Source organism: Bos indicus, chromosome 25, assembly GCF_029378745.1.
Source record: "Bos indicus isolate NIAB-ARS_2022 breed Sahiwal x Tharparkar chromosome 25, NIAB-ARS_B.indTharparkar_mat_pri_1.0, whole genome shotgun sequence".
Taxonomy (NCBI): Eukaryota; Metazoa; Chordata; class Mammalia; order Artiodactyla; family Bovidae; genus Bos; species Bos indicus.
Genome location: NC_091784.1, coordinates 8,695,879 through 8,721,766, shown reverse-complemented (window position 1 = coordinate 8,721,766; position 25,888 = coordinate 8,695,879). Strand labels below are relative to the sequence as shown.

The window sequence follows — 25,888 nt, the reverse complement described above, 5'->3', positions numbered from 1 at the left end:
CAGAATGCACATAGACCCATTCCTTTCAAATGCTACACTGTACTGCATTTATGGATTCAAGTTGTGGCTAATTCCAACCCATGTGCTAATTCGAAATAAATTTTAAACTGAGATAAAGTGACATCCCTGTGTTAGGCAAACCACAAAGTATCTTTTAAACCCTTGTTTCATTGCTGCTGGCAGTCTTAATGGTACACTTACATGGACACATATCTTCATAAATAAAGCTGTGATTGTACACTTATCTTCACAAATAAAGCTACCAGAAACTGAAAGCAAAAGAATCCACTTAACTTCAGTACAAAAACGTCTAGAGTTCAATCTTCTCTTTTTCTTTAAAAAGCATTAAGAGTAGTACATGCATATGGTTAATAAAATTGTGCAGAAGGGCTTCTAAGAGAGTGCAATCTTTTCCACATCTTCCAGTGGAGTCTTGACCTAGTGGAAAGTCTAGTGGCCTCTGAGTCAGTGACTCAAAACGGGCCCCAGAGGCCCCCACAAGTTGTACTCAGACATGAGCTCAGAATGGGAGGAAGTGGGGAAGAGTCCCGTGATCGCAGAACATTAAAAACGCAACACTAACAACAAACACAACACCTACACCTTCACACAGAAGCCAAAGGTACCATTTATTTTTGTCTGGACCCTTGTGAGCGCCGATGAGCTGAATGGTCTGGCAGTTCAGCCAGGAGACATGCTCAACACGCATGGGTCAGAGAGGCACCTTCTCCCTTCCAGGTGGCAGCAAATATTTTTCGACAGGAAATAAGACTCAGCTGCTTCTGACCACAGTCGAGCATGTAAACTACCCCCCACCGCAGGAGAGAGATATGGAGTAAAGTAGCCACACAGCAAAACTGTCACAATGCTTCTTTTTGTGGGGGGAGGCGCACACCAGAGAGGCCTTTTTCCATTTATTTAAATATATTAAAAAAATGTTTTTACAATGTTGTGTTGATTTCTACCATACAGTGCAAGTCAGCCATAATCACACATCCACCCTCTCCCTCCCCTCCAGGTCATCAGAGTGCCAACTTCTCACCAGCTATCCATCTTGTTTATATGCTGTTGCTACTTTCTCCATTCATCCCACGCTCTCCCTCCCTCCCCCCGCGTCCACAAGTCCATTCTCTGTAATAGCTGCGTCTTCATTCCTTCCCTGCAAATAGGGTCATCAATAGCAGTTTTTAAGGTTCCATATAGGCACATAACATATTTGTTTTTCTCTTTCTGCCTCACTTCACTCTGTGTGACAGGTTCTAGGTTCATCCACCTCACTACAACTGACTCAAATTCATTCTTTTTTTATGACTAATAGTCCTTTGTATATATGTATCTCAGCTTCTTTATCCATTCACCTGTCAACAGACATCTAGGTCGCTTCCATGTCCTGGCTGTTGTAAACAGTGCTGAGATGAACACTGAGACACAGTGTTACGGTTTTCTCAGGGTATATGCCCAGGAGTAGGGTTGCTGGGTCATATGGTAGATTTATTTCTAGTTTTATCTCCATACTGGTCTCCATAATGGCTGTATTAGTTTATACTCCCGCTAACAGTGTAGGAAGTGAAAGTGAAGTGAAAGTCGCTCAGTCATGTTTGAGTCTTTGTGACCACATAGACTATACATATCTAGTCCATGGAATTCTCCAGGCCAGAATACTGGAGTGGGTAGATGCTCCCTTCTCCGGGGTATCTTCTCAAGCCAGGGATCAAATCCAGGTCTCCTGCATTGCAGGCGGATTCTTTACCAGCTGAGCCACCAGGGAAGCCCAAGAATACCAGAGTGGGTAGGCTATCCCTTCTCCAGTCAATCTTCCTGACCAAGGAATCGAACCAGGGTCTCCTGCACTGCAGGCGGAGTCTTTACCAGCTGAGCAACCAGGGAAGCCCTACCAGAGTAGGAGGGTTCCCTTTTCTCCACACCCTCTCCAGCATTTATTGTTTGTAGATTTTTTGATGATGGCCATTCTGACTGGTTGACGCAATACCTTATTGTAGTTTTGATTTGGATTTCTCTAATAATGAGTGATGTTGAGCATCTTTTCATGTGTTTATTGGCCATCTGTCTGTCTTCTCTGGAGAAATATCTGTTTAAGTCTTCTGCCCAATTTTTGATTGGGTCATGTTTCTAAATAACTCTTTAGTTATGAAAATTCAAGGAATCCTTTATAAGTCATCCCAGACAAAACAAAACACAAGGAGCCCAAAACTTGGAATTAATGTGAAAAAATATATATATAGAAGACTTCCTAGGGATAATTAAGGAAAATTAAGGAGGAGAAGAAGAGTCAGAAAACCAGGCCTGCGGGCCAGAACCAACCCTCTGCTTGTTTCTGTACAGTGACTGCAACACAGTCATATCCATTCATCTCTGTGGTGTCTGCAGCCATGACTACAGGGGTGAGCAGCTGTGCGAGCCTCAACCATTTCCTACCTCCTGTGGTGGGGCTAGGGGAGTTTAGATGCTCGATTGTGGTCACAAGCAGCTTTTTACAGAGCAAAGTTTGCTGACCCCTGTATAAAATCACTTTAGGGCACTGCTGATCATTTCCTTAGGTGTGATCACAAAGTTGTGGTTCCAACAGAGGTCCCTGTCAAGAGCTGCAGGTGTAAATATTCAGGGGTGAAGTACCATTATGACTACAGCTTCAGAAGTGATGCAGCAAAGATTAAAAAAGAGAGCGAGGACTTCCCTGGTGGTACATTGGGTAAGAGTCCACCTGCAGGAGACATGGGTTAGATCCCTGATCTGGGAAGATTCTGCATGCTGTGGGGCAACTGAGCCCATGCACCCCAACCACTGAGCCCACATGCTGCAACTGTTGAAGCCCATGCGCCCAGAGCCTGTGCTCCACAAAAAGCCGCCACAAAAAGTCACTGCACCCCAAGAAAAAGTAGCCCCTGCTTGTGGCAACTAGGGAGAGCCGGAGGGCAGCAACAAAGACCCAACGTGGCCAAAAATAAACCCATAATCAAACAAACAAACAAACAAAACCCAATTGTTGTTGAATCTAAGTGATGTGAATATGGTTCTTTGGGGTACTGTTTTTTTCCCCCAGCGATTCTGTTCGTTTGAAGCTTTTCATGAGAGAAAGCTGGAGAACAGTCCACCCAGGCTTGTGCCCTGCTTCTCTTTGCAGGCTTCTAAGAAGTCCAGTGGGCCTTAGAAAGCATCACTACGAACAAAGCTAGTGGAGGTGATGGAATTCCAGTTGAGCTATTTCAAATCCTGAGGGATGATGCTGTGAAAGTGCTGCACTCAATATGCCAGCAAATTTGGAAAACGCAGCAGTGGCCACAGGACTGGAAAAGGTCAGTTTTCATTCCAATCCCAAAGAAAGGCAAATACCAAAGAATGCTCAGACTACCGCACAATTGCACTCATCTCACATGCTAGTAAAGTAATGCTCAAAATTCTCCAAGCCAGGCTTCAGCAATACGTGAACCGTGAACTTCCTGATGTTCAAGCTGGTTTTAGAAAAGGCAGAGGAACCAGAGATCAAATTGCCAACATCTGCTGGATCATGGAAAAAGCAAGAGAGTTCCAGAAAAACATCTATTTCTGCTTTATTGACTATGCCAAAGCCTTTGACTGTGTGGATCACAAGAAACTGTGGAAAATTCTGAAAGAGATGGGAATACCAGACCACCTGATCTGCCTCTTGAGAAATCTGTATGCAGGTCAGGAAGCAACAGGTAGAACTGGACATGGAACAACAGACTGGTTCCAAATAGGAAAAGGAGTTCGTTAAGGCTGTATACTGTCACCCTGTTTATTTAACTTATATGCAGAGTACATAATAAGAAACGCTGGACTGGAAGAAACACAAGCTGGAATCAAGATTGACGGGAGAAATATCAATAACCTCAGATATGCAGATGACACCACCCTATGGCAGAAAGTGAAGAGGAACTAAAAAGCCTCTTGATGAAAGTGAAAGTGGAGAGTGAAAAAGTTGGCTTAAAGCTCAACATTCAGAAAACAAAGATCATGGCATCTGGTCCCATCACTTCATGGGAAATAGATGGGGAAACAGTGGAAACAGTGTCAGACTTTATTTTTCTGGGCTCCAAAATCACTGCAGATGGTGACTGCAGCCATGAAATTAAAAGACGCTTACTCCTTGGAAGGAAAGTTATGACCAACCTAGATAGCATATTCAAAAGCAGAGAAGTTATTTTGCCAACAAAGGTTCGTCTAGTCAAGGCTATGGTTTTTCCTGTGGTCATGTATGGATGTGAGAGTTGGACTGTGAAGAAGGCTAAGCGCCAAAGAATTGATGCTTTTGAACTGTGGTGCTGGAGAAGACTCTTGAGAGTCCCTTGGACTGCAAGGAGATCCAGCCAGTCCATTCTAAAGGAAATCGGCCCTGGGATTTCTTTGGAGGGAATGATGCTGAGGCTGAAACTCCAGTACTTTGGCCACCTCATGCGAAGAGCTGACTCATAGGAAAGGACTCTGATGCTGGGAGGGATTGGGGGCAGGAGAATGGGACGCCAGAGGATGAGATGGCTGGATGGCATCACTGACTCGATGGACTTGAGTCTGAATGAACTCCGGGAGTCAGTGATGGACAGGGAGGCCTGGCGTGCTGCGATTCATGGGGTCCAAAAGATTTGGACACGACTGAACTGAACTGAACTGAAGTCTCATCTGCTCTTAGATGCAATGGCATTTCTTAGGAAAGCACTTAGAACAGCAACATTCTACTAGCATGCTGAAATGCGCAAAGCTCTGGACACCACTGGTTATATTTTACCTGATTAGGTCATATCCTGTTCCAGCAGCTGCAAGAAAAGATAATCCATTTGATTGCTTTTGGATTGCCTTGTGCTTATCAGTGTTTGAGATGTTGTTTATTGAGGAAGGGAAAGGTTGTATAATGCAGATCTGTTGCTAAATTAGCTTTATTTTTTACCTGGAGCACCCAGTGCATAAAACTTAGATTTTTTTTTTTTTAAGTGTAAAAATCATGTTAATCAAAGAAATGTTTCAAATGTTTCAAGGGAATACACTGCAGGTTGCCTGGTTTTGCTATTTCATACTTTGTGCTTATATGTCCTGATTCCTTCTGGGAATCAGAAGCATGTTCCTGAATGGCACACCTAGTAACCAGAACAGCCTCCACCTTGAAGCCTTGGCAGAAAATGGCAGACTTGGCAAATAACAATACCCTGAGGCCCAGAGACTTTTATCAGATCTTGTATGGAAACCAAGGTCATGGTTTCACTGTGTCTGTTTCCTCATTTAAAATGAAAATAACTACCCTACTTGGGATGAAAGAGGGAGAAAGGTTAAGAGGCTCTAATGATATTGTGTAAGAAGCCTTGGAATGTAAACCAAAGATCATTACAACCAAAGGGCCAAACTGAGCAGCAGTTTTATTAGAACACAGCTATAGTGTCTATGTATGGTCGATGGCTGCTTTTGCATTAAAGTCGAGTAGTTAGTACTGATCATATGGCGGGTAAACACAAAAGTATTTGCTACCTGGCCCTTTACAAACAATGAATTACTGACCTTGGCTCTGAACCACTATGGGTTTTTAACAACTTACAAGTGTGCGTGGATCGTGGACTCTCAGAGTCAAAAAGGGCCTTTGGAGAACTTACAGTTGAGTAGAGATCTCTTCAAAAAAATCAGAGATACCAAAGGAACATTTCATGCAAAGATGGGCTCGATAAAGGACAGAAATGGTATGGACCTAACAGAAGCAGAAGATATTAAGAAGAGATGGCAAGAATACACAGAAGAACTGTACAAAAAAGACCTTCACAACCCAGATAATCACGATGGTGTGATCACTGACCTAGAGCCAGACATCCTGGAATGTGAAGTCAAGTGGGCCTTAGAAAGCATCACTACGAACAAAGCTAGTGGAGGTGATAGAATTCCAGTTGAGCTATTTCAAATCCTGAGGGATGATGCTGTGAAAGTGCTGCACTCAATATGCCAGCAAATTTGGAAAATGCAGCAGTGGCCACAGGACTGGAAAAGGTCAGTTTTCATTCCAATCCCAAAGAAAGGCAAATACCAAAGAATACTCAGACTACCGCACAATTGCACTCATCTCACATGCTAGTAAAGTAATGCTCAAAATTCTCCAAGCCAGGCTTCAGCAATATGGAACCGTGAACTTCCTGATGTTCAAGCTGGTTTTAGAAAAGGCAGAGAAACCAGAGATCAAATTGCCAACATCTGCTGGATCATGGAAAAAGCAAGAGAGTTCCAGAAAAACATCTATTTCTGCTTTATTGACTATGCCAAAGCCTTTGACTGTGTGGATCACAAGAAACTGGAAAATTCTGAAAGAGATGGGAATACCAGACCACCTGATCTGCCTCTTGAGAAATCTGTATGCAGGTCAGGAAGCAACAGGTAGAACTGGACATGGAACAACAGACTGGTCCCAAATAGGAAAAGGAGTTCGTCAAGGCTGTATATTGTCACCCTGTTTATTTAACTTCTATGCAGAGTACATCATGAGAAACGCTGGACTGGAAGAAACACAAGCTGGAATCAAGCTTGCCGGGAGAAATATCAATAACCTCAGATATGCAGATGACACCACCCTATGGCAGAAAGTGAAGAGGAACAAAAAAGCCTCTTGATGAAAGTGAAAGTGGAGAGTGAAAAAGTTGGCTTAAAGCTCAACATTCAGAAAACAAAGATCATGGCATCTGGTCCCATCACTTCATGGGAAATAGATGGGGAAACAGTGGAAACAGTGGCAGACTTTATTTTTCTGGGCTCCAAAATCACTGCAGATGGTGACTGCAGCCATGAAATTAAAAGACGCTTACTCCTTGGAAGGAAAGTTATGACCAACCTAGATAGCATATTCAAAAGCAGAGAAGTTATTTTGCCAACAAAGGTTCGTCTAGTCAAGGCTATGGTTTTTCCTGTGGTCATGTATGGATGTGAGAGTTGGACTGTGAAGAAGGCTGAGCGCCGAAGAATTGATGCTTTTGAACTGTGGTGTTGGAGAAGACTCTTGAGAGTCCCTTGGACTGCAAGGAGATTCAACCAGTCCATTGTGAAGGAGATCAGCCCTGGGCTTTCTTTGGAAGGAATGATGCTAAAGCTGAAACTCCAGTACTTTGGCCACCTCATGCGAAGAGTTGACTCATTGGAAAAGACTCTGATGCTGGGAGGGATTGGGGGCAAGAGGAGAAGGGGACGACAGAGGATGAGATGGCTGGATGGCATCACTGACTCAATGGACATGAGTCTGAGTGAACTCCGGGAGTTGGTGATGGACAGGGAGGCCTGGCGTGCTGCGATTCATGGGGTCGCAAAGAGTCGGACAAGACTGAGCGACTTATCTGATCTGATCTGATTATCACTAGATACAGCACTTGTGGCTCAGAAAGGTAAAATGATGCGGCTAAGGTCACATACATTCCGTGCGTGTGAATTCCAGAGCGCACTCACCACTGCTACCATCCGGCCTGAACCAAGCAGGGTAGAGACAGAACTTGAAGACAGTGAGGCCACTTGGAACCAGTCCCAAGTTTGAATGGCTGCTGTTCAGCGACTGATTCATGCAAGGGGGAGGTCAGAATGAGCGTCATCACAAAATCTGTGCCCATGGCAACAAAATCTGGAAAAGAGAAGTTTCCAGGAGTCCAAGGAGACTCTCAACAGGCAGCCTGTAGCAATCTAGGTCTTATCCATCACCCCACTCCACTGCAGGGCTGGACAAGGCAATGGTGGTGGTGGTTAATACTAATTGAGTATTATTGAACCCAGCCTACCGTCTTCAAGATACTTTCATGAACTTATATGATTTCATTCGACTCCCACAAACACCTCAAGGAACAGGTCACCTCCCCACTTAAAGCCATAGATACTGAGGTTAAGTGACTTGCTCAAGGTCACACAGTTGTCAGGAGGTAAAGCTGAGACTCTACTAGGCCGGTCTGACCTGAAAACCTGTCTTTCACATCAAGCTACAGGCACAGACCACAGTGATACATCTGAAAAGGGCACACAAGCTGGTAAGGGGGCTGAGCTGGGTTTCACAGTCAGGGCTGACGGTGAGAGTCCAGAATTTTTTCCAAGCCAACAGAAGTTCCTTGCTCTCTTAGAGTTTTTCGGCCTGTCCCATCTCTCCGAGCACCCTGAGGTCTTGCAGATCTGGCTAGGGCTTCCGTCTCAGCCCTCCAGGGAACACAGAGTAGAGTTCAGTCGCTCCAAGGGAGGTGGGCGGTCCCTAGCCGCCCCAGATCGCCTGCCTGGGCGGTCTTTAGCCCTGCCTGGGAGTAGTAGGGGGCTCTGCACCGGCTACTGCCGGGCGCCTCTTACCTGCCGCGGGGCCGTCAGGGTCCCGTCCACGTCGAAAAGGCAGAGCGCTGGACCGGGCGCAGCCATGACCCTAGTTTCCACGCGCACCTAACAGGACTCGCTGGCACTTGGACCTCTGCCCGGAACTTCCGGGTCCGGCCCCCGTGCCGTAGGGCACGCCGGGAGGAGGAGACTCCACTCCCACAATGCCGGCCACTAGCGGCTCTGGGATGTGCCCTGGACTACAGATCCCAGAATGCAACGCGCCGCTACCCTGTCCTATTAGGGCCCAGCACGCGCTCTTAGCGGTTCCGGGAGCAGGTGGATTCACTTCCGGCACCGGGCAGTGGTACCATGGTAAGAAAGCGACTGGTGGGGAGCGAGGGAGGTGACGTGCTTTGGGGGTCCGGGGCACGCCTGGGGCAAGTATGCAGACGCCAGGGGTTCTCATTCGGAGAATGTGCCAGAGGGACATCCGCGTGGGTTTTAATTTTCTGCTTCCCGCCTTACTTTGCCCTCCGGTCACGTGGACCAACAGCTGGCAATAACTAAAACTCACTGAGCACTCGGAGTGCATTAAGTGCGTTTTGAAGTCTTTCAAACCATCATCACATTCAGTATATTCTGGATCCCCGTTTTTAAAGATGAAGAAACTGAGGCCCAGAGAGGCGGAGTAATTTGCCCAAGGATCCACAGCTGGTGACTGTAGCAGTCGGGATTGGAACCCAGATCTGACTCCACCGCCCAAAATATCTTTGACTGCACTATTCGAGGTGTGAAACTGCGCCTCATGAAACCCTAGCGCAGCGGGTTGATTCCTCCATCCCTCCCTCCTCCTTCGTTCAACCCCTTCTCAGTCTAGGCCAAGAAATAGCGTTTCATTTCAGACCCCAAGAAGACGCTTTAATCTAACCGAGAATTGGGAAGTTATTGTGATGACTATCTCCCGGGTTTGTTCCCCACTAGGACACTGATGGCGTTTCCTGCCTGAGGAAATGTCACACAGGCTATGGATTATTCAGTGGCAGCGTAGAGCTGTCCTTTCGCAGGATAACTGTTGAATGAATGAAGGTTGTGCCTCCTTTCCCATATTTACTTGAACTACCTGGAGGAAGGAGGACCACTTTTAAAAATCAGACTCTGCCCCGCCGACTGGCTGTGGGTCTTTGGGTACATTGCTTGCCTTCTCTGGGCTTAGTTTCCTCCATGATAAAGTAGAAGTGGTGGTTCCTGTGGTGCACAGCTTTCCTGAAGATCTGTGAGGTAAAGCAACAGAGGAGCCTGATGGGCTGCAGTCCATGGGGTCGCAGAGAGTCAGACATGACTTAGCAACGAACAACAGCAAACAAAGCCACTGGCTTTACCTTTCTTTCCATGTCTGGCAGTAATGCCGATCTCACAGGACTGGCCTCTGTGTGAGGGGCTTCGCACCTGTCCCTTGAGTGATCCGCATGGTTGAGTTCCCTGAGAGAAATGGTCTCCCTGTCTCCCTTCCAGGCTGCCGTCCTCCGAGCTGTGGCGCGGTCGCCAGGGCCAGCCGCCTGGGGCCGGCCCCTCCACCGGCTGTGCTGCTGCGGTGGGCAGGATCCCAGGAGGTGGGTGGGAAGCGGGCCGCCCCACTCCAAGGAGAAGCCACTGGGCCCAGAGACGGAGAAGTTCCAGATGGTGTACCGGTTCGACGCCATCAAGGCCTTTGGGTACCTGTCTCGGCTGAAGGTGGCACAGACGGCCCTGACGGTGGCCGCCCTGCCACCGGGCCTCTACTGCTACTCCCAGGGCCTCATGCCCTTCAGCTCCTTGTGCCTGGCGGGCGGGGTCGCCGGCTTTGCCCTGGCCATGTTGTGCTGGATGAGCCATTTCTTCCGGAGGCTGGTGGGCATCCTGTATGTGAACGAGGCGGGCACCGTACTGCGGGTGGCTCACCTGACCTTCTGGGGCCGGCGACAGGACACCTACTGCCCCGTGGCCGACGTGATCCCCATGACGGAGAGCCCGGATCGGCCCCAGGAGCTGTTCATGCGGATCCAGCAGTACAGTGGGAAACAGACCTTCTACCTCACCCTGCGCTACGGGCGCGTCCTGGACCAAGAGCGGTTCACGCAGGTGTTCGGGGTGCTGGAGGCGCTCAAGTGAATGGCCTGGAGCCCAAGTGGATGCCGGGAGCTCAGGTGGATGCCGGGAGGCCCCGGTAGGAAGGCAGAGAGTGTGGGCGGGGCTGAAGGACTGGGTTGGGCTGCCTGGAAACTTATGTCTGTGAGAAAACTCACAAGGTAGGCGTTAGTAGCCGGGTTTAGGAAAGAGGCCCCGAGTGCAGATTCTTCACTGGACTTGCGTGTGGCATTGAGATAATGGCCAGAAGTTTCTGATAGGTTCTCGGAGAAAGCAATGACAGGTTTGCTCAAACCATCCTCTGCTGTGAAATCGGACAGGTATGGGGGACTTGTGTTCGACTTGTGTTCTGTTAGTTCTCAAAGCCAGGTTATGAAGTCTCTCAGAACCTTAGTTTTCACGTCTGTAAAGTGGGAAAAAAATCCTCCTGGTCTCCTGGGATGGTTGGATGTCACTGCTGATGCAGAGCTGGTGGCTCGTTGAAGGGGTCCCAGGCAACGGGGAGGGATTTCGCTCGCCCGGTGCTGCGCCTCCTGGTACACCCAGCGGCCGGAGGGGTTGATCATTTAGAATAGCCACAAGGGAAAAACCTTGTTAACTGTGCGAGATGCTGGATGTTAACTTACTGTAATTTTACTATATATATATATAAATCATTATATTGTATATGTTAAATAATACAATGCTATATGCCAATTAGATCTCAAAATTAGAAAAAAATGGGGAGTATACCTTACAAATACATAAAAACAAAAGGCCCAGATTATTTGATTCTTTTAAATACTTTTTATGCAAAAAAAGAAAATGAGTAATTGCAAAATATTCCACTGAGTGGATGTAGCTGGTCCTTTTAAATGATTTCCATTTTCCATTGTTGTAAAGAATGTGATAAAGATCAAATATTTGGAGAGGTTTCCTTCCTCTGTGTAGACTGAAAAATGGCATTTTGAGAAAGATGACTATCATCAAGGTAACATGAAACATGTTTTTTTTTTTTTTTGCCTGTGTGTGCTCAGTTGAGTCCCACTCTTTGTGACCCCATGGGCTGTAACCCACTAGGCTCCTCTGTCCATGGGATTTTCCAGGCAAGAATACTGGAGTGGGTTGCCATTTCCTCCTCCAGGGGATCTTCCTGACCCAGGGATCAAACCTGGGTCTCCTGCATTAGTAGGTAGATTCTTAACCACTGCACCAAGTTAGATCTTCTTAATCTACTGTATTTCACAGAGGCAAGTAAAGCATATAATTCAAGATGGTTTGGGGCTTCCCTGGCGCCCCAGTGGTGGAGTTCGCCTGCCAGGGCAGAAGATTCAGGCTCGATTTGATTCCTGGTCCAGGAAGATCGCACGTGCTGCATAGCCTCTGGGCCCATGCGCCACAGCTGCTGAGCCTGTGCTCTGGAGCCTGGGAACCACATCTACCAAAGCCCACATGTCCTGGAGCACCTGCTCTGCAATAAGGGAAACCACTGCAGTGAGAAGCGCAGCTGGAGAGTAACCCCCACTCTGCAACAAGAGAAAAGCCTGTACAGCATCGAAGACTCAGCACAACTAGAAAAAAAAAAGATAATAAACAAACAAACACAGTTTGTTACCGAAGGCTTCCAAGTCAGCCAGTCATCCCAGACCTCTAATGCTGGGTGTAAGGCATCGTATGTAGTTCAGAAAACGAGGGGATTTGGGGCCTTTGTGGGGCCGACAGTGTCAGTGGGGAGGAGGCCGGATGCTAAGTGTATGTGTGTTAGAGACAGGGAAATGTGCAAGGCAAGAGAAGAGTAGGGTGGTCCAAAGCAGAACAACAGCAGGGGGTGAGTTGGGGAGCAGGGTTCAGATGGCCTGGGGCCCGGACCTTGAAGGGCACCCCAGGTGTGAGGAGGAGGTGGGCTGCGGGAGCAGCAAGACTGTCCTGCCTTGGACAGGAGCAGGATGGACACCCTTGCTCAGGGAGGACCCTGATTTGGATCCACATCACTGTGGGGAAGCTTTGCTGGTCAGAGAAAAAGAGAACTCTGAAAGCTTGGGAGCACTTCGGAACAAGAGGAAGCGGCTTTAATTTGTATTTGTCTTTAGTTAATGATGCAAGCGATAGGACTAGGCTTATCGTGGGTTTGTTGTTTCCTCTGTTAATTTTCTCCGTAGGTATCTACATAGAAGTCTCTCCTTTAACAGTTTCTTCCTCTGTGTTAATTTCTGCCAGTCAGAGGCCATGGTCTGCGTGGGTGGGGCTGTGATTGTGTGTCTCAGATGTTTGGGAATGCTGTCCAGCCCTCCCCTCACCCCCATTGTCAGCCACGGTGTGTCTGTGGGTTCCCTAGGTAGAGGGGCTGTGTGTGCAGTGGAAGGCATGACCCAGAGTCTGGTGGTGGGCCTGGAGGGTCCCAGAGGGCTTCAGACCCACTCAGAAGTGCCGGCTCTTCAGGGTAAATGGCATGTGGTTCCATTGACAGACTGTTTTATACCGACTTTAAAACAGCCAGAACCTGACTGCTCTCACCTCCGCCAGCCCCACCACCCTGATCCACGCTGCCCTTGTGGCCTCTAGATTATTGCAGCTTGCTGCTTCCGTCCTTACCCTGCTAGAGCCTGTTCTCACAGCAGCCAAAGTGATCCTTTGAAAAAAGAGGATTGCATCACTTCTATAGAAGTTGAAATTCTTACTGTGGCCTATAGGTCCTGCCTGGAGCATGGCCTGGACTCTTCCCCCAGCTTCCTTGCCTCATCCATAGCTCTGTGCCAGTCACTTCACTTGGCTGTATTTCCCTTGCTCCTCTTCCAATAGTCAAGCACCCTCCAGCCTCAGGGCCTTTGTAATGACACAGTTCCTCTGCCTGGAAGCTTTTCTCCCCAGATATCTTCTACATAGAAGTCTCTCCTTTTCCAGTTTCTTTCTCTGACTTAACCCTCAAGAAGTTATAGTATGGAGACTTCCCTGGTGGTCCAGTGGTTAAGACTTTGCCATCCACTGCAAGGGGCGTGGGTTTGATCCCTGGTTCGGGAACTAAGATCCCACAAGCCTTGCAGCCAAAAAGCCAAAACAAGCAAAAAACAGAAGCAATATTGCAACAAATTCAATAAAGACAAAAAATGGTCCACATCAAAAAAAGACTTTAAAAAAAGTTTATGGTGAGGATTCAGTTATACAGAAGACTTGATTATATAGTTGGAGCCTGGCTCTACCCTTCCCTCACCTGCTCATCAGATGCCTTCAACGCCTGTGAGCCTGTTTTCCCAAGGCTGTGCTATTTGATAGTCTGTTCCTATAAAATGTCTTAAGGATTAATGGTTTGACCTTAACTTATTAGGGGCTTCCCTGGTGGCTCAGAGGTTAAAGCATCTGCTTGGAATGTGGGAGACCGGGTTTGATCCCTGGGTTGGGAAGATCCCCTGGAGAAGGAAATGGCAACCCACTCCAGTACTCTTGCCTGGAGAAACCCATGGAGGGAGGAGCCTGGTAGGCTACAGTCCATGGGGTTGCAAAGAGTCGGACACGACTGAGTGACTTTACTTTCACTTTCACTTTTGACTTACTACAACCCAAAATGAACTCAAATAGGCCTCTTAGGATACATGTAAGCACTTCCCTGGTCAAGCTTGAGGCTAATTCTGCAATGCACCCAGGCTGGGAATTTCTGAAATAGATGGTCAGGATGGGAAGCACCAGAATAACGTGTCTCTGTGGATTTTGTTTCCCTCAGCCATTTTTTCCCCCCCTAAAGGTTCTCAATCTGGGCTCCACGTGTAGAATCACCTGGAGACCTATAAAAAAAACACCATTGCCGAGTATTCTTGCCTGGAAAGTCCTCTCAACAGAGGAGCCTGGTGGGTTACAGTTCATAGGGTCGCAAAGAGCCGGACATGACTGAGCAGACCCGCAGGCCCAGGCCCATGCCCAGCTTCCTTAGGTGATGGTGATTTCCATTGTCATCTAGGTTGACAGTCACAGCCCAGAAGTGTCAGCGCAGTGGGAGATGAGAGCCTAGATTCTCACCAGTTTTGGCGGGAAGAGCCAACTCTACCCACTCCAGTATTCTTGGGCTTTCCTTGTGGCTCAGCTGGTAAAGAATCTGCCTGCAATGCTGGAGACCTGGGTTCGATCCCTGGGTTGGTCCAATCTCTGGAGAAGGGAAGGCTACCCACTCCAGTATTCTGGCCTGGAGAATTCCATGGACTGTATAGTCGCAAAGAGTTGGACACGACTGAGCAGCTTTCACTTCAGTCCGCTTCCAGGATGTGTGGTTTGCTCGCACAGTACCAGCAGAGGGCGCACAGAGCAAATGCATCATTCCACCCCTTCATTCCTGCTGCGCCCCCCTCTCCCCGCAGCCCCCCACGATCCCGGGTCACCCTGTGGCAACAGAAATGGGTTAGGGCCTCTGCAGTGCACCAGCAGGGCAGCACCCAGGAGCTGTCCCCATGCCCCAGATTAGCAACAACAAAACCAACAGGAAATGGGGTGACCTGTAGCATGTGTTTTCACATGGTAGTTGCTATGGACTGAGTGTTTGTGTCCCCTCCTAAAATTCGTATGTAGAAACGCCCCCGCAGCCGTGTGATGCTGTTTGGAGGTGGGGCCTCTGGGAGGTGATTCTTGTTAGATGAAGTCATGAGGGTGGGGCCCTCATTATGGAATCAGTGCCATGTGAGGACAAGTAGGAAGAGACCCTCACCAAGGACCCAACCATGAACTTCCAGCCTCCAGACTCGTGAGAAATAAATGTTGGCTGTTTATGCTGCCCTGTCTATGGTATTCTTTTTTTTTTTTTAATTTTTTTTTGTTAGTATTTATTTTTTAAAGTTATTTTATTATTCTTATTATTATATTTTTTGGCTGTGCTGTGTGGCATGTGAGATCTTAGGATCTTAGTTCCCCAACCAGAGATGGAACCCATGCCCCTTGCATTAGAAGCCAGAGTCTTAACCACTGGACCCCCAGGGAAGTCCCTGCCTATGGTATCCTGTTTGAGCAGCCTGAGCTAAGACAGGGGGTCCTGCAGACTGCGGTGAGTCAGCTGCAGCCAGGGGCATTCACAGTGTGCAGAGCTGGGAACTGTTGTCTTTACTATGCCAAAGCTTTTGACTGTGTGGATCACAAGAAACTGGAAAATTCTGAGAGAGATGGGAATACCAGACGACCTGATCTGCCTCTTGAGAAATCTATAAGCAGGTCAGGAAGCAACAGATAGAACTGGACATGGAACAACAAACTGGTTCCAAATAGGAAAAGGAGTACGTCAGGGCTGTATATTGTCACCCTGTTTATTTAACTTCTATGCAGAGTACATTATGAGAAACGCTGGACTGGAAGAAACACAAGCTGGAATCAAGATTGCTGAGAGAAATATCAATAACCTCAGATATGCAGATGACACCACCCTGTGGCAGAAAGTGAAGAGGAACTAAAAAGCCTCTTGATGAAGGTGAAAGTGGAGAGTGAAAAAGTTGGCTTAAAGCTCAACATTCAGAAAACTAAGATCATGGCATCTGATCCCATCACTTCATGGGAAATAGATGGGGAAACAGTGGAAACAGTGTCAGACTTTATTTTTCTGGGCTCCAAAATCACTGCGGATGGTGACTGCAGCCATGAAATTAAAAGACGCTTACTCCTTGGAAGGAAAGTTATGACCAACCTAGGTAGCATATTCAAAAGCAGAGACATCACTTTGCCAACAAAGGTTCGTCTAGTCAAGGCTATGGTTTTTCCAGTGGTCATGTATGGATGTGAGAGTTGGAGTGTGAAGAAGGCTGAGCGCCAAAGAATTGATGCTTTTGAACTGTGGTGTTGGAGAAGACTCTTGAGAGTCCCTTGGACTGCAAGGAGATCAGCCCTGGGCTTTCTTTGGAAGGAATGATGCTAAAGCTGAAACTCCAGTACTTTGGCCACTTCATGTGAAGAGTTGACTCATTGGAAAAGACTCTGATGCTTGGAGGGATTGGGGGCAAGAGGAGAAGGGGACGCCAGAGGATGAGATGGCTGGATGGCATCACTGACTCAGTGGATGTGAGTCTGAGTGAACTCCGGGAGTCGGTGATGGACAGGGAGGCCTGGCGTGCTGCAATTCATGGGGTTGCAAAGAGTCGGACACGACTGAGCGACTGATCTAATCTGATCTGATCTGATGCATGTGTGTGTGCTAAGTCGCTTTCAGTTGTGTCCAACTCTTTGTGACCCTATGGGCCATAGCCCACCAGGCTCCTTTGTCCATGAAGATTCTCCAGGCAAGAACACTGGAGTGTGTTGCTATGCCCTCCTCCAGGGGATCTTCCCCGCCCAGGGATCAAATCCAAGTCTCTTACATTTCCTGCATTGGCAGGTGGGTTCTTTATCACTAGCTCCACCTTGGAAGCCCTGTCCTTCCTCTCTTGGTTATCGAAACTGAGCCTTACCTTGTTATAGGCCCAGGTAGTCCACCCCATCCCATCATCAACAGGCACATTTAATGCAATCCCCAAAACAGATCTGATGGGCTTAGCTGCTTGCAGGGGGCCAGCCTGGGGCAAGTTACCCAAATAACTAGGAGCTTGCCCTAGGCTGCTTTAAGAATTCAGGACTCATGAGTCCTGAATGGAAAGCCACAGGGTCCTTTTGAAACCTGGGCAGAATCCCAACTTTTATGGCCTTGTTTTGACTGTGCAGCATTCATTCAACTGTAAATTCTTGCCTGATGAGGGTTAATCAGGCAGGGCCAATACCATCTGGCCGTGTCTGTACCAACCCTAGAGACAAAGCATCCATTTTACTGATTAACTGTTGTAAGCTACCCTGGGATCTGGTGGGACTTGTCTCCTTGTTGGGAAGTAGATTTTATATCTAGAGCTATGTGTGAACTCCATGCTTGGAGATCAAGTGGCCGAAGGAACCAGCATGTATTCAGCACCTGTTACTTGTCAGGCGATGATTATGTGCTTTTCTTGAATCCCCCAGCAACGGCTGGAGTTGGAGAGCCGGAAGTTGCACGAGTATGGAAAGCACCATGTTTGGAAGCAAGACTTCTAGCTGGTTGGAACCCCGGCCCTGTCACTCCCGGGCTGTGAGTTTGGGCCAGTCATTTAATCGCTCTCTGTGCTTTGGTTTCTTCCTTTGTGAATTGATGACACTCAAAGCACCCACCGAAGGTGGTTGAAGGGACTGACTTCCTACACAAAAAGCACTTAAAATAGCGCTTGGTCCAGGAAAGCCCTCAATAAGTGTCAGCTGCATTACCATGATCCGTCTCACTCTGCGGGTGATGCTCAGAGAAGTGAAGGCACTTGCTCAAGGTTGCCCAGCTAGAAAGCAGCTGATCATTCTCCTGCCTTGTCCTGCCTACTCCTGGGGGCATGCGGGAAGAAGGACAGAAAAATGGAAACAGTAACTGTTTTTAACAGAAGTCCTGGCACGTTCCACCTACCTGCCTTAGGGATATACATTCAGGAGCTTACACTAATGCTGGCCAGTTCAAGTCCACTTTCTTAGGCCAGTGGCCAGAATGGCAGAGAGAAGTGTCCTGAGTGGTCGCTCCTCAATCAACCCCATGCTGATGGAATGTGTGCATGCACACCCCCCGCCCCCCACCATGTCTCAAATCCCCGCTTCTAGGCTGCATGATGCTGGGCAGGGTCTCCAACCTATCTGAGCATCAGGCTTCTCATTTTACAAACAGGCTGCCACATGCATAGGCGTGTTGTGACAATTACAAAGCCCCAGCAGAATATGGGCTCCCCTGGTAGCTCAGATGGTACCTCAGAATCTGCCTGCTATGCAGGAGACCTGGGTTCCATCCCTGGGTAGGGATAATCCCCTGGAGAAGGGAATGGCAACCCACTCCAGTATTCTTGCCTGGAGAATCCCATAGACAGAGGAGCCTGGAGGTCTATAGTCCATGGGGTCGCAGAGTCAGAAATGACTGAGCAACTCACACTTTCACTTTCACCAGAATATTCTCACAGGTAGCAGATGCTCAAACAAATGATAAATATTATCATTACCTGTGATTATTCTTAAAAGCACATTTAATGGTAGATATTACTTTCCAAGTGCAATTATTTCATAGATGTGTTGGGTGTCCCAGCCAGAAGGAACACTGAAAATCCTGTGATCCAAACCATACATTTTCCATGTGAGAAAAATAAGGGCTGTGTAGGGTTACGGAGCCAGCTGGGCACAGAAGCGAGTCAGGAGCCCACGACCCCTGCCTGGTTCCAGGTCAGGACACCAGGAGGACAGGAGAGGCAGACTTTTTTTTTTTATCTCTCTTTCTCCCCGCCCCGCCCCTGCCCCCCCCCCCCCCCCCACCCCCAGGTGCTGACTCAGCATCTCTTCCCCGCTTTCCCATGCTGCAACCTGCCTGCGGGCTGATGCCAGCTGGTCCTCAACTTAACCACCTCAAGCGGTGGCAGAAAGAATGTGGTTGAATTGGTTTGGGGTGGGGCACAAGCATTAGGAGTTTTACAAAGCTCTTTAGGCCGACTCCAAAGTGTGTCCAGTGTTGGGATTTCCCAGTGGCTAAGACTCCACACTGCCAAGGCAGGGGGCCTGGGTTCGATCTCTGGTCAGGAAACTAGATCCCACATGGCACAAGTTAAAAAAAAAGATCTCACATGGTGCAACGGAGACCCGGTGCAGCCAAATAAATTAAAAAACATTAAAAATGAAGCAACACAAGGTACCTAGTGTGGACTGTCAGTGTCCTGGGCTCTGTGGGTTCTGTGCTCGGCCTCTCCCATTACTGGGAGAGATCCCATTGGATCTCCCAATCCAGCCCATTACTGCTGTCCTGGTCGGGCTACCCAGTCATTTCAAGGCCACAGATTCCCACCTGGTGGTCCAGGCGCTCTGATGTTCACAGTGGGCGCTCGGGACATTCTTTCGAGAATGCACGTTGATTACCCCCTTACCCCAGCCCTTCGGTGACTCCATCACTGTGTGGCAGGCCCAGCCTGGCTCAGAAGGCCCTCTGGATCCGTGCCCTGCCTTCTTCTTTGGCCTGGTCTCCAGGCTCTTCCCATCTCCCCGTCTTTGTGATACAGTCATGCTGAACGCCACAGACCTGCCTGCCTCACCCAGCCTTCAGCTGGCTGTTCTCTTGGTCTGGAATGCCTTCTACCCCTCCTCTGAGTCATTGGAGCCGTTCTCACTCAACCATGAGGTTGAAATTCAGGGGCCTAACTTCCACCATGCCTCGGACCTGTCTTTTTTTTTTCACAAACAGCATCCTCCTGTATCCTGGTCCTTAGACAGGCCCATGGCAGGTGAGCCGAGGACCACACCTTGTCCACCCCCGACACGTAGTATACCTTAGATGAACTCTGATGAACTGAATGGCCTCAGCAGGCTTCCTGAGCCCAAGGCAGACTTAATGCAGGCACAGAATTACCCCAAGACATCCTGAAGAGTTACGATTAAGCACTTTTATCATACGTGCTTAATAAGAACTTGTCAAATGAGTCCTTACCAAAACCATTTCTAACCAAAAAGACCACTTATACGCAGATGTTTCCATTATAAACATTTTGTTTTTAATTTAAGAATACTGATGAACACAGGAAACAGATTGAATTCATGGAATTGGGCATAGGGTCATCCGTTACATCGTGACGCGTTAATTTCTTTATCATTTATTGGCACTGTCAACAGAATACTGTAAACAAGATCATTTTGTATGCGGGTAAGTCGGCGAGGTTCCCTAGCTATGGTTTTCTACCATGAGTTGATATATAGATAGATATAGACACGTATAGATATATAGACAGATGAATGTTGTACACAACTTTGCATGGTTACTGAGTGTCAGTAAAAATTGTAAAAAAAAACCACAAACACCCATTTATAATAAAAGTGAGGATGTGCTAAGATTTGCTATTACTGGACCTCGTTTTTCTGTAAAAGGGATGAGATGTCCTAGCGACATGTACTAAACTCCATGGCACTACTGTGGGATGGATTCATTTCCAGACCATAGGTCAAAAAAACTCTTCTGCACCTGTTTTCTACTCTCCCTGTGTTCCACTAACCTCTGACAAGTTTCTTGAACACTGCTGAGAATCTTTACCTTGAAGTTCTTCCAGCTAGACCCCCCACCTCCAAAAGAGGATGTCTCAGGAACTCACTCAGCCCTGAGTCAATGAGAACTGGCTGATAAATGGCTTAAAAAGTTTTCTAAGAAGTAACTTCCCTTGGTAAGGAGTGAATAAGTCTGGTTGTGACTCTCCAGATTTAAAAAAAAAAAAAAAGATTTCATTTATCTGTCCATGCCCTATGGGGAGAGAACAAAATATTGGAGCCAGTCTCTCCACCAAAGAGAGCCATGTTTCTGCTTGGGCACTGGCTTAAAAACCTTTTGGACTCCAGGAACCTCACAGTTTGTTTGGATCCGATGCTGTTTCTCCAGAGAAAGCATATGTGAAGTATGGTTTGGTTTGTATTTTGCTTGTTTGTTAAATAAGGCCTTGAATCTTGGGATATTGCCTGTGGAATCTGGATCCCCTGTGAAAGGTGTGAGGCTGTGAACGGATGTGTCTTTGCATATGCTGTTCCCTTTCTGCAACACTTCCTTGCCTTGTCTGCTAGGTGAACTCTTACGCATCCTGCAAAACCCTGCTTAAATGTCACTTTCTCCTTGGACCCTCCTCTGACCCTTAGGTGGATCAGGTCACACCCTCTGATTTCCTGATGTTCCCACACATACTGCTGTTATGGCACTTGCCATTCTGCATTGATTGTTGGTTTAAGAGTCTGTTGTTCCCAATGGGAGGGTGAGTCCCTTGAGAGCAGGGACTAGGTTTTATGTCACCTTTGGATTTCTAGTGCTTAGCACTGGGCCTGGGACAGAGCAGGTATTTAATGCAAGTTTCATGAATGAATGACTGGATAAATAAATGAATCTACAAGTGAGTGAAAGTTGTAGACAGAGGGAACTCCACTTAGCTGGCAGTGCGCATGCCCTCGGACACAGCAGAGCTCCTTAAAAGCAACAGATTAGCACTGAGTGCAGGATGTGGGGTGAACCAGTATTCACGGATCTGTCCGTGTTCTTGTTAAACATGTGAGTTTGCCTTTCACTCTCGGCAAACATAGGTTGATGACCAAATCTGCTGAACAGTGGAAGCGGGAAGAAAAAAACCAAAGCACTTTGAGATCTTTGGATGATTAGTTATTAAAAGAGAAAAGTGCTGAATTGAGATTCTTGATCTGCCCGGCTCCCCAAAACAGTCAACCAAGGCATGGGGAGACCCCAATGGCTTCCTTTTGGACAGACTTCCTTCATCTACCCACTAAACCACACCTCACTGCTCTAGGATGACCTGCTGCTCTGTTTTAGAAGCAACTGAAGTCAAATCAGTTGCAAATTGTCTCATCTCCAGGAGAGACCCCCCTGAACCTCAGCCATCGTCCAGTGAAGCGTCCTCTAAGCATCACCTGCCCGGTCCTCTCACACTCACGCGTGGCGGGAAAATCTCACTCAGAGCAATAACGACAAGGAAATCGCCGTGCCCTGACAGGCTGCATTTTCCTGCCTGGAGCTCTGTGCGTTTAATGCGTGACGCCTCCCGCAAGAAGAAACTTGGTCCTGTAACCAAGTCCCTCTGACGGAGCGGAAAACATTCCTGGGGCGCTGCTCACTTGTGGAGCAGAGGTGGATGAGCAGAAGCTAGAGAAAGGGTTTCCCCCCGACCAGGGGTCCAAAGTCAGACCCCAGAAGCTGGGAGGACAGGAAGGGGGGAGTGGTCTCTGCTGTCCCCGGCCTGGGCTGACACTCCCGGGAGTGTGTCCCAGGGTGATGGGCTACAGCTTTCCTTCCCAGGAGGGAGGTCTGGGCTGATGCCTAACAGGAGGGAGGGGACTTGGGGAATGAGAGTGGTGACTAAGACTGGTTGGTGATGCCGCCCAGAGATTCTCCCAGGATGAAACCCCATCAAGGAGAGAATTCACAGTTTGGAGAGAAATCCCCAGATGCATCGGGGGAGTGGCTAGAAGACCCCCTTCCCACAGCCCAAAGCTCAGTCTCGTGTCCCTGCCATCCTGCCTTCCCATGCTCTGTCCTGCCCATCACTGCACTGCCCATGGGACATGCTCAGAGGGGGATGAGGGGGACGTGAGTCTGTTTGCATAGGACAGGGGAGGGAGAACCAGCATCCTCCCCTCTCTGAATGTGTCCCTTGAGTGGAACGGAACCCAGGAGCCCCAGCCGCCAGCCCCAGCAGCAGGTGTCATTCCCTTGACTGGCTTCAAAAGGTATTGGGGGGGTTCCTGGTGGGCAGTTATGTGGCCAGGACCCCCAGGGACCATCCTAAGACTAAGTCCAGGGCTCAAGCAGAATCTCTGAGCTGAAAATCAATGTGCGCCACCGGCTCCACGGAGACGGAGACCCCAACCAGCCCCTCCCTGCCCCAAGCCACCAGAGACATCCCCTCCTTCACAAGTAACCGTTCAGTTTATGCCTTCACCTCTGAAACTTTGAGTGAAAACATGAATTAGGCGAACTAATCAATTGGACAACGGTTGAGGTCAGGCCGTCCTCAGAGCGTGGAGGAGAGGGCTTCTTTACTTGAAGTCAGCTAGGATGTCACTAAAGATGTTGAGGAACAGGTGGGCGTGGTGATCTCGGAAGACCAGAGTGGGACGGAAGCGGATGGACTTGTCGCCGCAGCCCCCCAGCATCAGGCCTGGAAGGAGAGGCAAGGGGTGGGTGGGTTAGGGGCTCGGGCTCAGAGTCACCTGCTGGGGGTCCCCTGGGGGCACGGTCACGCAGGGGTGCTACCATCCATCTGGACTGTTTCATCCTTCCGCTAGCCACCCATCCAGCCTTCTCACTGTCTCCCATCACCCAGCTCACCCACCTTCTCTCTTTCCTCCCTACCTTCCAACTGCAAATGCCAGCTCTGTTGCCCCAAACTAGCCCTGCTGATGGAGAAACCCTGAGACCAGGTCCCTGCCTTCTAGGAACTCACGGTGCGGCAGGGAGAGAAAATAAGTAAAGAACTAAATTACAGCACTTCCCTGGTGGTCCAGTGGTTAAGAATCGGCCTGCCGGTGCAGGGGACACGGGTTTGACCCCTGGTCCAGGAAGATCCCACATGCCACGGAGCAGCTAAGCCTGTGTGCCACACGTGCTCTACAGCCCGTGCTCCGCCACGAGAGAAGCCACCACAGTGAGAAGCCTGCACACCACGCGGCTAGAGAGTAGTCCCTGCTCCCTGCAACTAGAGAAAGCCTGAGTGCCCCCAAAAGTAACTGAATAAATACAATTATGAAAAAAAGTAAGTTACAAAAGTGTGGGCAGGTCAGCAGCATGTCCAAGAGATGGAATCTGCTTATTATTATTATTTTTTAGCATACGGGATCTTAGTTCCCCAATCAGGGAGGGAACCTGTGGCCTCAGCAGTGAAAGTGCCGAGTCTTAACCACTGGACGCCAGGGAGTTCCTGGAATTTATTTTTAAAATCTATTTATTTATGGCCTACGGGAATCTTAGTTTCTCGGACCAGGGTTTGAACTCGTGCCCCATGTAGTGGAAGCGCAGAGTCTTAACCACTGGACCACCAGGGAATTCCTGGAATCTGCTTATTTTATTTTAAAAATCTATTTATTTATGGCCTGCGGGAATCTTAGTGTCCTGGACCAGGGACAGAACCCATGCCCCCTGCAGGGGAAGCACAGAGTCTTAACCACTGGACCATCAGGGAGTCCCCAGAATGTGCTTATTTTAAAGGGTGACTTCACCTTTGACTAGATTGGGGTCCTTGCCTGGGTTGCACAGAGTCTCTGAAATTTGTTTTTTTTTTTCCCATTCTCAAGAGGAGATGAATTACCCTGCCCTTCAGGGTTGCTGCTGGGATCCTCTAAGATGGTCCATGTGAAAGACACTGGCTTAGACACCCAGCAGGCACTCTGATCTCCCCCACTTAAAACTTCCAGGGCTCCCATAGCTCTCAGGAGAAAGTCTGGAATCTTGAACCTTACCCACCTGAACCTGATTCGCCCGCCGCCGCCTCTGTCCCTTGTCACACTCTAAGCCCCGTCTCACCCAGCTAAAGGAACACCTCCCTCCCTCTGCCCAAAATGCTCCTTCTCACCTTCTTCACCTGGCCAACCGGTATTCATCCAGCAAAATGCTGCTTCCTCCAGGAAGCCTCCCCTGATCTCCTGGACATTTTCCCTAGCTATTTGCTCTCTAGCTCCTTTTCTTCCATCCTAGGACTTAAAACTGTAATAGGTTGTTTCTGAAATATTCTCTTTGATGTCACCCCTTCCTGCTAGATTGAAAACTCCTTGAAGGAAGTTTTCCTGATCCTTTCCAGCATAGGCACCACTTACCTCGGGGAATATTGCCACATGAATCAACATACAAATAAAGCTCCCTGGTAACTTTCTCTTCTTTTGAGAAAGGAGATTCTGACTATTTTTAGTCCTGTGAAGGTTCACCTCTGCGCCCCTACTGGGCCCCCCACCAGGAACTGTGGTCACTGCCCCCGCCTCCCCGCCCCCCGCTGCCCAGCTGCCTTACCTTTGTTTCTGGCTATTGAAATGAGTTTATTCCGCACGGATTCGTCTGGAGTGTCGAAGGAGCAGAAGGTGCCTCGCCCTCTGACTCTGCTGATGAGCTGGGGGAACCGGGCCTGCAGTTGGGAGACAAGACCGGCATCAGTGCAAAGGAAGGCAAGACTTCTCTGGTGGTCCAGGGGTTAAGAATCCGCCTGCCAATGCAGGGGATGTGGGCTCCATCCCTGGTCCGCGAAGATCCCACGGCCTGTGGGGCAGCTAAGCCCCGTGCACCACAATGACTGAGGCCCGCATCCCAGAGCCCGTGCTCTGCGGCAAGAGAAGCCACCGCAACAAGAAGCCTGCATGCCGCAACTAGAGGTTAGCCCCTGCTCACTGCAACTAGAGAAAGCCCACGCAGCAGTAAAAAAGGTGCAGTAAAAAAGAAAAGAGCCAAGGCAGCCATCAGTCCACGTGGACCTCATGGCCACTGGGCTCAGGGCAGGGACAGCCTCAGAACAACAGGATCCTTCCAGAGCCCGGCCGGCCCTGACACGTCCACACTCCGGCACCGACAACTGCAATTGGGGCCCAGCTGTCCCCCCAGGGGACACAGAAGTGTCTGACATTTCCCCTGCCACCCTAGCAACGGGGGAGGGAACGGGCAGCAGGAGGGAAGGTCCTTCTGCTCCCATCCTTCCCAGAGGCTTTTTCTAGCACCTGCTCCCACCCAGCCTCAGTCTAAATGCAAATCCAGCCCAAGAAAAGAAAAAGAAATCCCCCTTCAAGCTACAGGCAGCACAGTTGGAGGGGCTCAGCTGTCTCAGCAGCCACACTTAACCCCTTCAGCGTCTACAATCAGGCAGACCTGGGTTTAAAGCTTCCCATTCCCATCCAGAAAATGAGAATCATATTCTTCTAACTTCAACTTGTTCTGGCTTAGGGGTGCCAGAAAAAAATACAGGACACCCAGATAAATTTCAGATAAGCAAGTTCTTTTCTAACTTTTATTTATTTATTTTTGGCTGTG

General features: G+C 48.7%; 3 protein-coding genes across 8 annotated transcripts in view; 1 reads left to right on the top strand and 2 right to left on the bottom strand.

Moving 5' to 3' along the window:
• The window catches only part of PMM2 (phosphomannomutase 2), a 30,198-nt gene extending 21,732 nt beyond the window's left edge, over positions 1 to 8,466 (bottom strand). Inside the window, exons 1-2 of one of the 2 annotated variants that reach the window (XM_019988206.2) lie at positions 8,311 to 8,465; positions 7,438 to 7,606 (exon numbers count right to left, since the gene is read on the bottom strand). In XM_019988206.2, the coding sequence (XP_019843765.2) occupies positions 7,438 to 7,449 (12 nt within the window). In that variant the 5' untranslated portion in view covers positions 7,450 to 7,606; positions 8,311 to 8,465. Of the gene's footprint in view, positions 1 to 7,437; positions 7,607 to 8,310 lie in introns of both variants that reach the window. The other variant, XM_019988205.2, reaches the window with a different exon arrangement.
• Positions 8,467 to 8,609: 143 nt separating this feature from the next.
• On the top strand, positions 8,610 to 15,137 carry TMEM186 (transmembrane protein 186). Its single transcript, XM_019988317.2, has 2 exons — positions 8,610 to 8,646; positions 9,787 to 15,137. Exons 1-2 carry the CDS (start codon positions 8,644 to 8,646, stop codon positions 10,420 to 10,422), a joined length of 639 nt encoding a protein of 212 aa, XP_019843876.2. The 5' UTR covers positions 8,610 to 8,643; the 3' UTR covers positions 10,423 to 15,137.
• A 4,735-nt stretch (positions 15,138 to 19,872) lies between these two features.
• Positions 19,873 to 25,888, bottom strand: part of ABAT (4-aminobutyrate aminotransferase) — an 89,855-nt gene continuing 83,839 nt past the window's right edge. For all 5 annotated transcript variants that reach the window (XM_070779640.1, XM_019987846.2, XM_070779641.1 and 2 more), the window contains 2 exons: positions 24,884 to 24,995; positions 19,873 to 23,042 (listed from right to left, as the gene is read on the bottom strand). In XM_070779640.1, coding sequence (XP_070635741.1) covers positions 22,921 to 23,042; positions 24,884 to 24,995 — 234 coding nt within the window. In that variant the 3' untranslated portion in view covers positions 19,873 to 22,920. The remainder of the gene's footprint in view (positions 23,043 to 24,883; positions 24,996 to 25,888) is intronic.